The sequence below is a fragment of the Labrus mixtus genome, chromosome 8 (genome assembly GCF_963584025.1).
Source record: "Labrus mixtus chromosome 8, fLabMix1.1, whole genome shotgun sequence".
Taxonomy (NCBI): domain Eukaryota; kingdom Metazoa; phylum Chordata; class Actinopteri; order Labriformes; family Labridae; genus Labrus; species Labrus mixtus.
The window spans coordinates 17,531,647-17,546,128 of record NC_083619.1 but is presented as its reverse complement, the minus strand read 5'-3'; the positions used below and the strand labels follow the sequence as shown (position 1 = coordinate 17,546,128).

At 40.0% G+C, this 14,482-nt stretch overlaps 2 protein-coding genes across 2 annotated transcripts in view; one reads left to right on the top strand and one right to left on the bottom strand.

Annotated features, from left to right (window-relative positions):
• Positions 1-5,797, bottom strand: part of LOC132979199 (phosphatase and actin regulator 1-like) — a 65,551-nt gene extending 59,754 nt beyond the window's left edge. The window contains exon 1 of the mRNA XM_061044793.1: positions 5,582-5,797. Coding sequence (XP_060900776.1) covers positions 5,582-5,693 — 112 coding nt within the window. The 5' untranslated portion in view covers positions 5,694-5,797. The remainder of the gene's footprint in view (positions 1-5,581) is intronic.
• A 532-nt stretch (positions 5,798-6,329) lies between these two features.
• Positions 6,330-12,962, top strand: LOC132979200 (NAD-dependent protein deacylase sirtuin-5, mitochondrial-like). The gene is made up of 9 exons (XM_061044794.1): positions 6,330-6,412; positions 7,463-7,567; positions 8,074-8,207; positions 8,582-8,807; positions 9,500-9,587; positions 9,729-9,782; positions 11,232-11,355; positions 11,497-11,612; positions 11,919-12,962. The coding sequence occupies exons 2-9, from the start codon at positions 7,468-7,470 to the stop codon at positions 11,989-11,991; spliced, it is 915 nt and encodes a 304-aa protein (XP_060900777.1). The 5' UTR covers positions 6,330-6,412; positions 7,463-7,467; the 3' UTR covers positions 11,992-12,962.
• Positions 12,963-14,482: the final 1,520 nt, after the last annotated feature.

Below are 14,482 nucleotides of genomic sequence, written 5' to 3'. Positions count from 1 at the left end.
ACTTACTATAAATATGACCCATAAGCACATCATCATTGCAGCTTTCTATAGCTTGGCAGGCTTTTTGAAAGAGGCGTTATTTCTCAGCTGGCATGTGAAAGCACATCACAGCCAGGAGCTTTTTCCCACACTTCCAAGTGTGGAAGAGAGAGATGAAAGCAGAGGCAGAGAGAGATTCTGGGATGAAACGTCTTCCTGCAGGCCCTAATAGGAGACACCTGCCTGACATTTGCATTAAACCATCTTGCTTAAGAGGTTGGCAGGTTTTCTGGCCTGGTGACACTGATGGTTTATTGAAAATTTATGCAGTAGGAGCATCCAGTAAACGTCCCCAGATATAGCGTTGCTATTTTTTGCTCTGATTTTCTCGCTCATGTTTTATTCAGGCCTGGGATGCTTTTGCACAAGAAGTGCAACCAAGTAGTGAAGACGGATGCTTGCTTGTTTTTTTTGTTTTTTTTGGTGGGTTGGTTTTTTAAGATGCAAGCCCGTAAGTCTATCATAGGAGGAAATGTCGACCATGTGCTGTGTTGCATGTGTTTCTCAGATGGAGGTGATGGCGAGGAAAAGAGACAGATTCAATGAGACGGAGCAAAAAAATAAATCTCCTGCCACTAATTATCAGCACTTTGTTAAACACTCTTGCTAATAGCCTCTGGAGTTGCTACAAACAGCTGCAAACATTACAAATTCAACAGCCTTTTCATTGGCTCCAACTCAAAGAGTTTATCTAAAATTCTCTTTGAAAAAAGGAGACAGCCTGAAATGGTGATTGCAGATTCTGCTTGTTCATGACCTTGCAATCACATTTAGCTGCCTTTTTGAATTCTGACAAAACATCTAGATCATCTGACTTCACCTTATTTCATACATGCAGACTATCTCTAAAAATAATAGTCAGGAATAAATCAATACAAAACATCAGCACCCATGTTTCAGTATTTAGCTACAGTCTGTGTTTCTCTGACATTCTGTGAAGCCCTCTGGCAAACCCTTCTGGCGCAGAGAGCTCTGCTGCAGAAAACGTTGTCCCGTCCCACCGTGCATCTGTATCGATTGTACTCTTTCGGACAGTGGTGCTTACTGTACACAGGGATTGCACCGCAGAGCAACAGAGTGAGAGAGGGAGAGAGATACAGGGAGTGGTGGGTGGTGAATGAATTTAGCTTTCTTTCTTCTTTTTTTTTTTAGCTTAATGTTGCTGCAACACAGAGGCATGCTTAAGCGCTGAATTGTGAGACAGAGTGCGTTTACATCCATATACTCTGCATTCAATCTTGCATTTCTGTGCATATTTACATGTGTAATTACAGGGGATGCATGTTCTGTATGTATGGATATGCAGACACACATGTACTAGGGGTGTACATAGTATTTATTGGCCAACATCTGCAATGCAGCCCAGTCAAGGCTTCAGCCTCATCTATTTACATTCAGACCATGTATAATAGTGGGAGCTCTTCAGCGTCCCCAACTCTCTACACTGCACACAGCATCCTGCTGTTTGGCACAATTGACATCTGTGCTGAAGGTGGGTTTATATTAATATTCCATAATGTCAGAGCCGACCTGAGGAGACAGTGAACATAGAGGGACTAAGCTGACCCTGTGTGTTTGGGCTGTAAGGTGCACAGAAAAAAACAGAAGAACCACTATCGAAACATGACAAACCGTATTAGTGCTGTTCTTTATTTCAAAATACTGCATGATTCTTCAATGTTGTGTTCATGTGGTCTTTATCAATCTTGTAATAGTAAAGAGTCATGAGCCATGTAAGCACAATTAAAAGGCAATTAAGTTTAAATGACCATAAAAAGCACGAGTGCAGTATACAAAACAACTGAAATTATACAAGTCATTTGGACTGTTATATGCAGGCTACTCATTTCCTCTATCATTTTTATACTACCAAAACTGAGTAGAGTGCAAGTGTAAGAAAGAGGGGATGGAGGCAGAATGAAAAGTTTAAGTTGCATGTGTGATCGAAGATATTTCAAACTCATAAATGTGTAATCTCTTTTGGTAGTGAGAAGTTTCACAGAAAATCAAACGATGTAACTAGCGGGAAGAGCTTCTTGTGTGCTAACATGATTGTTAGGCAGACAGAAAACAGATGGGGATGTAGCCGAGCTGCTGAATGATGGTCAAAGAAAAACAAGAAGACAACCTCCTCCAGTGAGACAGATGCTGCGTCAGCTTGCAGACAACACGAAAGACATCACAGGAACAAGGGGACCAATATGCATGCAAAGTTGGTGCTCACAGACATGCTCACATTAAGATATGCAACGCAGTAACACAAGCACATAGCTCTGCCTTCTAGCAAAAAAAAGAAAAAGAAAAACAGATACAAAATTCTTATGGAAACAATAATATTTCTACTTCCCAAACACTGTAATCGGCCAGCTGCTGGTGTGGGTGATCATTTGTGTGTCAGTATTTGTGTCTGTGAGGCTAAACTGACACTCTAAATGCTTCATAACATGCTCTGATAATTAAAATAAAACCTGTGAAGTAGGTCAACCCTCCACCTACACCCTGTAATGGTTTATAGCAGGTGACGCAACCGTTGCTAGCTGCCTACTAATGGATGCCATTATATTGTAATGTCTTTGTGACTGTGTGCAGGGCCATTTAACTGAGGGGCAGATTAGATTAGTGCAAACACTAAGCAGGTCGATGCAATAAAAACTATGTTTCATACATGCTCGCTGATTTTATAACAAGCCCGTGGAGTGTTAGTCATTGGTGTGCCGCAGCCTTGATCCCGCAAAAAAAAAAAAAAGGGATAGAAACAAAGTATCAGCTGTTTAAACACTGAACGGCGGAGTTGGCTGTGAACATTTCACTTGTCTCCAAATTATCTCACGCACAAGATAAACCCATCAATAGGATTACAGTTCCATTGAAGAAGAAGAAGCCAGACCGGCAATGTCTATATACTGGCATGACTGTGTTAGATGTTGAGGAGTTTACTGTTCATTGATAAAAACATGCAAAACATTCATTCAGTTTTCTGTGGATAGAAAATAAATACTTGTACTCGATCGTAAAACATCAATGGCCTCTCTTTGCATCACTCTTTGCAGATTATGTTAATGATTACTAGGCTGTGTTTTTAATAATTATAAAGAATTTGAGGAGAGAGAGAGAGAGACAGACAGAGAGAGAGCAACGCAAACCATTACCTAGTCCAAAGATAATTGCCTGCGTTTTCATATCCGTTGCAGCCTTGGTCATCTATCATTATTGCGCACCTAGCCACACAACCGGCAGACTTTTTTGTTTCCCTGGCAATAAGCAAGCTAAATCCTGCTCCACTTCTTGAGGTGGAAGTGAGTCAACAGTGCTGTTGTACAAATCGCCCCCATACTGTCCTCATTCTTTGTATGAGCTGGTTGTAGAGTAGAGAAATTAAAAAAAAAAGAAAAAAGGAGCATAGAGACAAATGATAGTGTCCTGCCATTGACAGGAGCAGCCCGGAACAAGGGCTTATCTGAGATGAACGTGCTGGTGGCCTTTGTTTGTTTTTGTTTATTTGTTTGTTTTTGGACTGTGCATGCAGTCATCCGGGAAAGCAGAAATGAGCACTGTCGCTCTTTTCCAGCATTGCTCCTGTTCATATTGAACACCTGGGAGCTGTCAATACAGCCGCTGCATTGTTAGCCAAAGAGCAGCTGCACTGAAGAGAGGTACGGTCTCTCCATGATTAAACTGATGACCCATTGTTGACAATACCTGCAAACCTCTTCTATCTTCTATTGCTCTGACTCGAGAGCAGTAGTATCTCTACACGAGGACTGGAATGATAACTCGTGTGTTGATCTGCTGGAAGCATCAAAGGTGTGAGAAAATGTTTTCTACTAGGTCTTTGTTTATTATTTTTGTAAGTGTTGTGATTTTGGAGTGTTGATGGACACAATCTTAGGTCTGCTCCCTTTACATAAGCCTGATTAGTAGCTTAGGAGCACTAGATGTAGCTCAACTATAAAAGAAGAAAAAAAAAACAGGCAATCTTTCTACCTCCTGACACTTCCCTCTGACTAATAGTTCTACCTCAATGTTTTTTTTTAATTATAAAATACCATCCTTGTCAACATTGTTTTCCAATGTTGTGTCTTTCTTTTCATTAGATTAAATACATGATTATCTTTTAACCTTGTATCTTTTACTTAACTATGACTTGTCTTGCCACTGTAACTTCGCTAAGTGCTGTGCTCATGATGGACTAACGTTTGGGTCTTTGTATCATAACAATGAGTAAGGTCTTTTTACCTGCTCTTTTGTAATATTAAATAACGTTTTACCTGCTTTTTGTAAAGTGTCTCGAGATAACATTTGTATTGAATTGGCGCTATGCAAATAAAGATTGATTGATTGATAAAGATCGACCGGGTAAAAAAAGCCCATGGTCACAGATACTCTTCACTTCAGTGCATTTACTATATTCATACACTTGATAAAGTTGAATAAACCCGAATTTAATAGATATTTCTGAAAAACAAACCAACTCCTTAATAAATATTCAATTTAAACCCCTTATAGCATTGGCCAACATCCAAACAGCAAAGTAGCGTTGTACTCATCTCACACATTCTGCTGACTGGAGAGATTGGTGGGACTCCAGCAGGATGAAATGCTCAAGCAGGGAAATATCTATTATGTTGTGACAGCACTTGCAGACCACTATGCATCCTCCATTTCATAACATAGCATCAAGGGAACACACCTGTGATGTCATTCACATGTGGGCACATGCACTCAAATCATCTCAGCGAAGGAGACAAAGTGAAGACTTGTGACCACCACTAGCATCAAACACCCTTTGGAGATAATGCAAAGGCTGGCGTGACACTGTGTTGTTGGCATAGCTGCATGTATCTGACTCCTGTGGACTCAGTCAGCATAAAATGCCAAGTCACCATGGTAACAAGGGATGCAACACGCTTTGCAAAGGTTGATGGTGGAGACAGAGCATTATTCTCCACCAGCATCATCAACATTGTCTGCTACGGTGATTAAAATCTTCATAAAAACGCTGCACACACACACACACACACACACACACACACACACACACACACACACACTGGATATCCCGACAGATTTTGTGCACCACACACACGCACAGCCAAAGCCTACTACAGGTCACGTTGAAGCTTCTTCGTATTATGTAACGGCTTGATTTACAGTGGTAGCAATTACAAAGCGTTGACAAATTCAGCGGCATTCAAAGCTGTATCATTCCCGTTTAACAGTCGATCTGAACTCCCTCTGCGTTTTTGCGCCAGACACGTCAGAAACCACCAGCGTTGGTCCACAAAGTTGCATAACATTTCAGCCACATATCAGCCTTCTTTACCAGGATATCTAGAGCTATCCATTGCATTTTTGGAGGGATAATCTCAACATGAATACCAACCCACAGGCGAAGCAGCCTACTGAGATGTTGCTGTCATTTCCATTCGCGTAAAACAGGAGCGCATTTTTTTTTTTTAGGTCTACCCACATGAAGACATCCGGAAAGGAAAACCTCTGAGAGAAAATGTTTGTGGTGCAGGGTGGATGTGTTAGCGCCTACCTGTCCGCAGGTTAAATGACAGTCGGGCTTCAACCAGATAGGGAGTGTCGCTCTTGGAGCGGAGTCTCCGGATGGGTCTGCGGTCTCTGCTGCCGTCTTGAGTGGTCGCCATTAATCTGAACCTGCGTCCAGATGGTTACTGCTGCTGGCCGACCGGGGGCAAGAGCAGCACCACCACCACGGCCAGTCACTCACACACTGAGAAGAATGATGAAGATGGAGAGGAGGGAGGGAGTTCACACACACACTCACACACACTGAGAGATAGAGAGAGAGAGACACACAGACAAACAGACACACTCAGAGAGAGAGAGTGAGAGAGAGAGAGAGAGAGAGAGAGGGGGGGAGGCTATTTTTTAAGGTAGCATTTATTTATGAATAGCCTTTTTTTTCCCATTGAAAACTCATACAATAGTAGGTCTACTGTTAAGCAATCAACAACACCAAGGGGTGGTACTTCAACCGAAGAAGAAGCACATTTTTCAGCATTAAAATATAACCATGTTTTTGACATTATAACAATTGGACAATTGGATTTTTTTGTTGTTGACAAGAACACTTCAATTGTGCAGCATGCCACTTTAACAGGACGGTGAATAGACCATCCTGAATGAAAGTCACTTACGGCGTATTGCCACTAGATGTCGCCCCTTAACTAAAGTTTCACCTTTTTCTTTCCTAACTTCAGTTGTGAGCATTTTTTTTTAAAACGCGTTTTGCGACAGTGTAGTTCGTTTACGGCCCCTCATTATATTTGCGCTGGCAGAGGTAAACAAGACAACTTGGCGTTACTTTGTTTTTCCTTCGACAGTAGGATTACAGCATTGCGTGGTAAGTACGATAAAGTTACCGAGAATAGTTCATCACCTACACATGTCACGGTCTTATTCACATGTGTATTCTCATGTTTGGACGTGCATGTTACTCCCTTTTCGTGTAGTCTATCAGACAAACTTTTGACTCCTAGGTAAAAAAAAAAAAAAAAGCAGTGTATGTTAATGTCTTCTGTGTGAAGGCAGCTTGTCATATGGAGTTTACGTAATTAAAATACTCAACTATTGAAAGCTAAGTGGCTGGTTGGTTGGTGCATCTCTTCATCTCAATGCGGTAGTGAATTGTCTTTTGAACATTGGCCCTGGCAGCCAGTAAAACCTGTTTCCACACATTTGGCACATAGTTTGTTCAAACATGCAGGTCGCGCCCTATAGTCTTTTTTTTTTTATTGAAGTGTGTCTCAATACAACGCCTGAGCTTGCCTTGCTTCCTCTGTATTAAAATGTATTGTATGCACATTGGTGTGTTGTCAGTGGCCAGGCTTCTTCTGTGTTATCACAATCACAGAACACACATGAGAGACCACTGCCCTGATTGTTCAACCATAGTGCATGCAGTCTCACATAACTATATGTGTTTAAGTGTTTTAGGGTGACAGCTGAATATTCACTTCTTTGAAATAATGTTTCACCAAAGTGTCATAACTTCGATCAACATATTTTCATATTGTACATCAGAATCAAAGGTTAGGTTTTCTTGCATGGTATTGCAACTGTTAGTGGAATTAATAAAAAAAGAAAGTGTTTTTTTATGGCTGCACTCGTATGATGTCTGGTTCATCATTTGTACACATGACTTTTTGATACTTGGGGGTCTTTGTGAGGGTTTAAGTTAAAGTAATATGGGGTTAAAGGATACCTGGCTGCACAAACAGAAGTCAAGTCCAGCAGAGTTCAGGTCAAATAATGTGTTTTTTTTAACACCAAAAAGTCATAATGCAGTGAAATAAACATTTAACCGATTTAACAGTTGTTGTTGCTGTTGTTGTTTTCATTTTGTTTTCTCTGTTCTGTTTTTACGTGTTCGTCTTTTGATCTGAAACACTAGTGACGATGCTCCTTCACAATCGAGCTGTGTTCGCTCTGGGTCTTCGCATGTGCTCCGCTCGTGTGAGGAGAGGACCTTTGATGGACACAAGAAGACCCAACTCGGGTAAAACAATCAAACCAACAAAAAACGTTTTGTATATTGTGTTTGTTGGGTACTATGTTAGTTTACTGTTTACCCTTCATTCAATGCTAAATATAAGACATCATGCTTCAGACTGACTATGGCTAAATGTGAAAAAGTATTCTTTGAAAAGTTTTTAAGGAGGACTTCAAAATAAGTTTGATAAATATTGTAGCATTATGGGATATTACTGAGGCGGTAGTTTTAATGACATCTACATAGTTCCTGAATAATCAAACAGGAATTAGTAGATAATATTCATTATTTGCTGTTAGAGAATTTAAATGAAGATATATTTCTCCTTCAGAATTTGGGACGTATACACAATTAATGGAAGGACTAAATATCAGGACAACATGTGAAAAAAGTTCTGTTATTATTCAATCCAATCTGCTGCCATGTTTTGATAGTAAAAGATAAGTTATTGAATGGAAAAAAAAAATCATTAAAAGTTTTGTTTTTGTCTCCTTTTTTCTCCCCCCTCTAAGACATGTCTGAGTTCCGTGAAATCTTTTCCAAAGCAAAGCACATCGCGATCATCACAGGAGCAGGTGTGAGCGCAGAGAGCGGAGTCCCAACCTTCAGGGGAGACAATGAGAAGTGGAGGAAATGGCAATCTCAGGTTTGAAAACAACAACAAAGACACGCTTGTGACTGATGGCATGATTTATTTATTGTGTCTTAATTTAGGTCAGCGCTCTGTTTTAAGTGTGTTTTACAGCTGTGGTTCAGAGTCCTTGTTGAGGAGAGGGTGTATTTTCTGTTTACGTTATAAATCTTCACATATCTCTGTGGATTTATCTAAGGGATACGGCCAGTTAAGAGATAAGTGTTGTTTGTTTCATAATATGGCTTCTTGTGGTGGGCTGTAGAAAGATTAACCTACAGGCTACACCCCCCTCCCTAATTGAGGTAGATAAACTTACCTTAGAATACTACACTCTTGGTTAATATCGTTGCAGCTCCAAACCAATGTCTATGTTGATGCATTCTTAGGACCTGGCAACCCCAGAGGCCTTCTCTCGCACCCCATCTCGGGTGTGGGAGTTCTACCATTACAGGAGGGAGATGGCTTTAAACAAGAAGCCCAACGCTGCACATCTGGCCATAGCAGAGTGTGAGGCCCGGCTGAGGAAGCAGGGGCGCACCGTGGTCGTCATCACCCAGTGCATAGACGACCTGCACCGGAAGGCCGGTTCTAAGCATGTGCTCAAGATTCACGGTGAGAGGTGGACTAGAACTACACGCCATACATTAGATTTCAATCCTGATATTTTATAGGAAATAAAAGACAATAATAGTACATTCTGACGCTAATCAGCCACTCCATGCTAAGTGCTAAGCTCTAGCTCTTTAACTCAGTAGAATGCCAAATGGAGCAGCAAGACATTCAGCCAGTCTCACAGATGACTGGAGTAGATCCTGAAGTATTTACTAGTTCAAAAATAGACAGATCATGAATCCAGAATCGTTTTGAATCGAAAAAATAGATTCTCAATCGAATCGCGAGAGACACCCAAAGATTCCCAACCCTATTACTCAGTGAAAACTGTGACAGCCCCTTGGTTGGTTCACTTTTTTCCCCCTCTGTAATGGAAAGTTTTTGTGATTCAGAGTTGTTGGTAATTTCAAAACCAACATTGCCTGAGCCCACAGAGTTCCTCACATATTTACGCTCAGTGAAAACAGTCTTGTGATGACATTATCTCAAGTGTTATCTCATTATGGCCTCGTCTGGCTCTCTGTTTTCATACAGTTTCAGGGTGATTTATGGCACAACACCGACTAATGACTTATGTTTGAGTCAGGCGACAGAGACGTCGTTGTTTACAAAGTCTGTGGAGAGCGAGCAGTTTTCTGTGACCCCAGCCAGCCTCACTGACAAACAGCTGTGTTTTCAATGTTAACCTGCAGGCAGCCTGATGGAGACGCGCTGTGTGAGTTGCGGACATGTGACCGTGAACAAGCGGAGCCCCATATGTGCTGCCCTGAAGGACAAAGGGTAAAGGACAGGCAGGACCTCTTGGAATATACACAAACACACACAAACTAAAAAAAAAGATGTAGGATTTGTAGCATGATGTCTTCAACTTGACCTCTGACTTGGTTATGTTCCATTGACACGGCTTCTCTTTATGTGCAGTGCACCTGGCCCAGACGTTGCTGATGCACAGATTCCAGTGGATAAACTGCCACGGTGAGATTACTGTCAGTTGTTATTACAAACACAGAGGGTCAGATTTACTGAGCCGCTTGTAGTGTTTTTGTGTTGCACACTAGGCCAAGACCTTTCCTACATTAAACAGGTGAACTGCCTTGAGAACAAGTATGTCTTATAATCTTAGGTACACATTTGGAAGGTACCACTGAGGGCTGTCTCTCTCCTCCATTTTTACCTGCATTTAAATGAGGATTTGGCACTTACTAAGTTGATGCATAAAGTTGCATAACTCTATGCATGTTAGTTTTACATGCCGATGTAACATACAAGTTGGCAACATACAAGTAGACAAGAGAGGATACTGTAAATACATTAAATATCTTAATAATTAAAATTAACAAAAGTAGAAAAATATATTTTTTAATTGCTTAGACTAGTGTACATAACGTTTGTTTGCTTTGCTTGTAGCACATGAGATGTATCCAAACCTCCATATAATGCCTAGCTCTGACTCTGCATCTCTGCCTGTTTCCTTTAGAATGAAAAGCTAGGGAGGACTTGTTGATGGTATAGATTGGAGTTATTTTAGGGCCAATCTGACACAAAAAATGTGTTTTGTCATTGCTTAGCAAGATGCTTGAATAAGGGGGTGATATATGCAAAAAATGTGTGATCATCAATAATTAAACATTTATTTTGCTTTCTTTGGGGGCTGTAACAATCCTCTTCATCTGCTACTGGCTTCATTCGGTTCCTCTGTTCCTGTCTCTCCAGCTCTGTCTAACCTAGCTCCCTCTCTTTCCCTGTTGCAGTTCAAGCTCTTATAACGTGCATTGCATACTGTCTTTTCTCTTCTTTTCTATTTACCTAGTATTTCCACAGTTATTTGACAGTATAGATACATAAAGTAAAACATAACTGTGGAGCTGGGAACTTTAGACGATAATAATTACAATTTCTCTGAGCTTTGATATCAGAAAAAAAGGAAACCATGCCCACTGTTGCTTCACCTGCAAAATTGACTTTATACTGATGTATCAACAAGCTGCTGCCCGGGTCAGTCTGTGTGAGCGTAATGTGAATATTTTCTCTCTGCAAGTCTGGACCCAGCCCTTTGTTTTATCATGCACTAAAGTAATTTGGGGGGCTATATTAACCTGCCTCTGTATATTACAAGTAACATGGTCAAGGCCTCCACATGGGGGCAGTGGTGGGCTGTGTTATGGACAGAGTCACATGCAAACAAAAACGTGAGAACAGCAACAAAGAACATTACACGACCTGTAGGAAAGAGATTTGCTTTAACTCAGTTCTTGCCTTCATTTCTTCATGACGATTCATGGGTTTCATTCATCTCTGGTCTCACAGTCTTTGAAATTATGCCTTTGTCAATCTTTCTTTTGTGCTATGGCCAACTTATCACTGTAAAATGAAAAGAAATGACATATTAAACATCTCAGAACTATTTGGTGCTGCTACATCAAGGTGTGGTGAAAGTGACTGCCACGGTCTGCTGCGGCCCAACGTGGTGTTTTTTGGAGAAACTCTGGACTCCCATATCCTGACCAAGGTGGAAAAAGAGATGGAAACATGTGACCTTTGTCTGGTGGTGAGTTATCCTCATTTTCGCATGCATATATAACATATTCTCCTATTGAATAATAGTTATATATGAAATTATATCTTGAGCTAAAAAAAAAATGCATTACTGATCATTTGAAGCTGTTCCTCGTGTCCTTGCTCCTTGTAGGTTGGGACTTCCTCAATTGTTTACCCAGCAGCCATGTTTGGCCCCCAGATTGCATCCAGGGGCGTTCCCGTGGCAGAATTTAACAAAAACACTACACCCAAAACCGAGTACTTCACGTAAGTCAGACAGAGGTTTGGAGTGTTGAAAAAGATACAACTATGCCTTAAAGTTAGCTTGAAAATGTATGAATGAAAAGTAAAACCAGAACAATGAGTAATGATGCATCTGAGATTTAGTGCCACCTACTGGCAGCATGTTGGCAACCTCCACACTTGTGGACCACTTGTGTAGTTACTGTATGAATGACTCTCTTTATTGCGCTTCCACCTCAGTGAGAGACCTTCCTGCCGCTGACCTAAAATTCTTCTCTCTTTTTGTTTTCTGTCTGTGTGATATGTGTGTTTGTGTTTGATGTGGCACAGGCATCATTTCCAGGGTCCATGCGGAACAACGCTGCCTCTGGCTTTGGCGCGACATGAGTCGGAGGTTATTTAAAAGGGAACAGTTGTTTAAGAGGAGAGGACCTTTACAGAAAAACAGAGGCTTCTTCCATAGACCAATGCAATACAAGCCTGAGGAGGGCTTCCATAATATTCATTCATTTTTTAAATTCCAAATATATGCCTTAAATGACTCTTGCCGTTTATGTTTGTAAGAGGGAGAGATGTATAGAAAAGTGCTTTTTAAGGCTTCTACTTGAATATACAGCTTACTAAACTGGAATTGGGATATTGTATGTACGGTATTTGGTGCCTAGATTTAGGCAGAAACTATGCATGGTAAAAAAAAAAAGGGAATGCACTATGTATGTATGTAGGTTTTTGCATAGGAAAACATCTCATATATCGGTTGGTACTGTTATTCTTTTACTTATCTTTCATATGACATGCTTGTGATGCTTCGTCATGTTTAAATATACTGTGCTCTAATCTTATGCTGTAGATCAGACTATCTTTCTCTTGGCAGAGAAGCAAAATATTCCTCTTTTTTTTTTCTTCGCCTCAGAATGTACAGATGTACATAGCATAAAGTAATCTTTGTGCCTTTCAAAACTGTTTACACAACCTTGACCAAATGCTCGATCCAAACCTCAAGTGCAAATCAGCCGATGTTACAGAGATTAAGTCGTGTGCAAAGACTTTTCTTTTGACCAAGGACAGAGGATGTGTTGTTTGACTGTGTTTATGACATCAGTAAAGTTACATTTCATGGATTATTCATGATGCGTTTATACAAACTTTAATGTGTAGTTTCATACAATATATATATATATATGTGTGTGTGTGTGTGTGTTTAAATGAGGTTGATGGAAATTATCAGAAGATGCAAGAAATTATATCTTCAATAACTTGATTATCTGTGTTTTGAATCCATCAACATCCTGCACAATTTCTAAAGATGTATTCTAATAAAACTACCAATGCAGTTATACAGCACATGATTATTAAAACCCTAAATGTACATTATGTTGTTTTCATGTCTTATTGTAACACAGGGAAGTGAAGTGTACAGTTATGTGTGTGTCTAAAATGAACAGTAGGTGTCAGCATGCAGCTTGCAATCCAAAACATTGCTTGCATATATAAATGTGCGCTGAAAGGGACACAACCTTGTATCTACTTGGATTCTGATTTTTAGTATGCATGAGTGAGAGGAAGGGTTGTTACGGCTGAGCCGAGCTGAGGAAACCGTTACCGACCTCAAATGTAATGCTGTTGAAAAATGGAAACAGGTTGAAGTGGGGAGAAGTCTTTGACTATTGTCCCAGTTTATCTCTTATGGAGGTCTTGCTACTTATGTCGTTTTAAGATAATATCCAATATAATATTAATTAACTTGTTTTTGCTGAGATTTTTGTGCAAATTTGTAAAAAAAAAAAAAAATTGAGAGTTGCCAACGACTATGTTTCCCAACCTTTTTTCCCTTATAACATCTTTCATTGACAACTTTTGAGCTTTGTTAAGTTGTCTCTTCTGTGAATAGTTTCCCCAAATAACAATTGTTTGCTTAATGGAAAATAGACTTGTAAAAAAACCTATCATACAATGCTAGAGGTAGACTCTAAAATCAGCCAACACAGTCTTTAAAATAAGCGTGGCATTGGCCTCTTTAAAAACTGTATATCTATTGATATGACTTATATAATGATGCTTATTATTATGCTCATGCGATGGTAGATGTTGACTTTTCAGGTAATCTGAAGCCATTGGCTACACAAAGTAGGTGACAGTATGCACCTTGAAAAATGTTACTTAAATAGGTGCACTATGTTTTACATGCAACCTTATTTAGGCCAGTTTTCTTTTATGACTTGTGGATTTGTACATTTTTATAGGGATTGTATTTAATGTCTGCTGTTATCCAGAGAGGTCAAAAAGCTCCAGCAACACTTGAAGTGTAAAGATCGACTTCATCAGACCGACGCTTTTCGGTTTGTGACCTTACCCTGCTTCTACGGTGCTGTTCTCCAGATGCCATCATGATAATGGTAGGAATAATATCTTAAATTCACTACAGGAGAAAGTTGGTGGTATTTGCATTATATGGAGAAAAAAAATATGTGCATATATCAGCATTGGCAATCAGTCAAAGTGAGTTAGACAGTATTATCATAACAGACACAGACAATCCAATGCCTTGCTTCCATAAATATCTCACAAGCAAAAAGGTAAATATGACATCACCAAATATCTATTCTTTCATTTTCTTTGTATAATTTTGCAAAACTTTTAGCTTTATCTTGCAACTCTGTGTGGATCCCACACAGCTCTCACTCTCACATACACACACAGCTCTCACTCTCACATACATCCTAAATGTATTTATCTTAATTGACTTACTGGACTAACATGATTAAGTCATTCAGTGGAAATGAGATGGAAAGAGGGCTACGAGTCACTTAAATTATGTAATGATAGTACTAAAGGGAGAGTGCATACCACGTTCACTTTGTCTCCCAAGAGAGCAACAAAATTAATGTGTGTGA

Coding starts and splice junctions, on each gene's coding strand:
- LOC132979200 (XM_061044794.1), top strand. CDS start 7,468: ATGCTCCTTCACAATCGAGCTGTGTTCGCTCTGGGTCTTCGCATGTGC. Junction 8,808..9,499: donor GCATGTGCTCAAGATTCACG/GTGAGAGGTGGA, acceptor GTTAACCTGCAG/GCAGCCTGATGGAGACGCGC. Junction 9,783..11,231: donor CCAGTGGATAAACTGCCACG/GTGAGATTACTG, acceptor TGCTACATCAAG/GTGTGGTGAAAGTGACTGCC.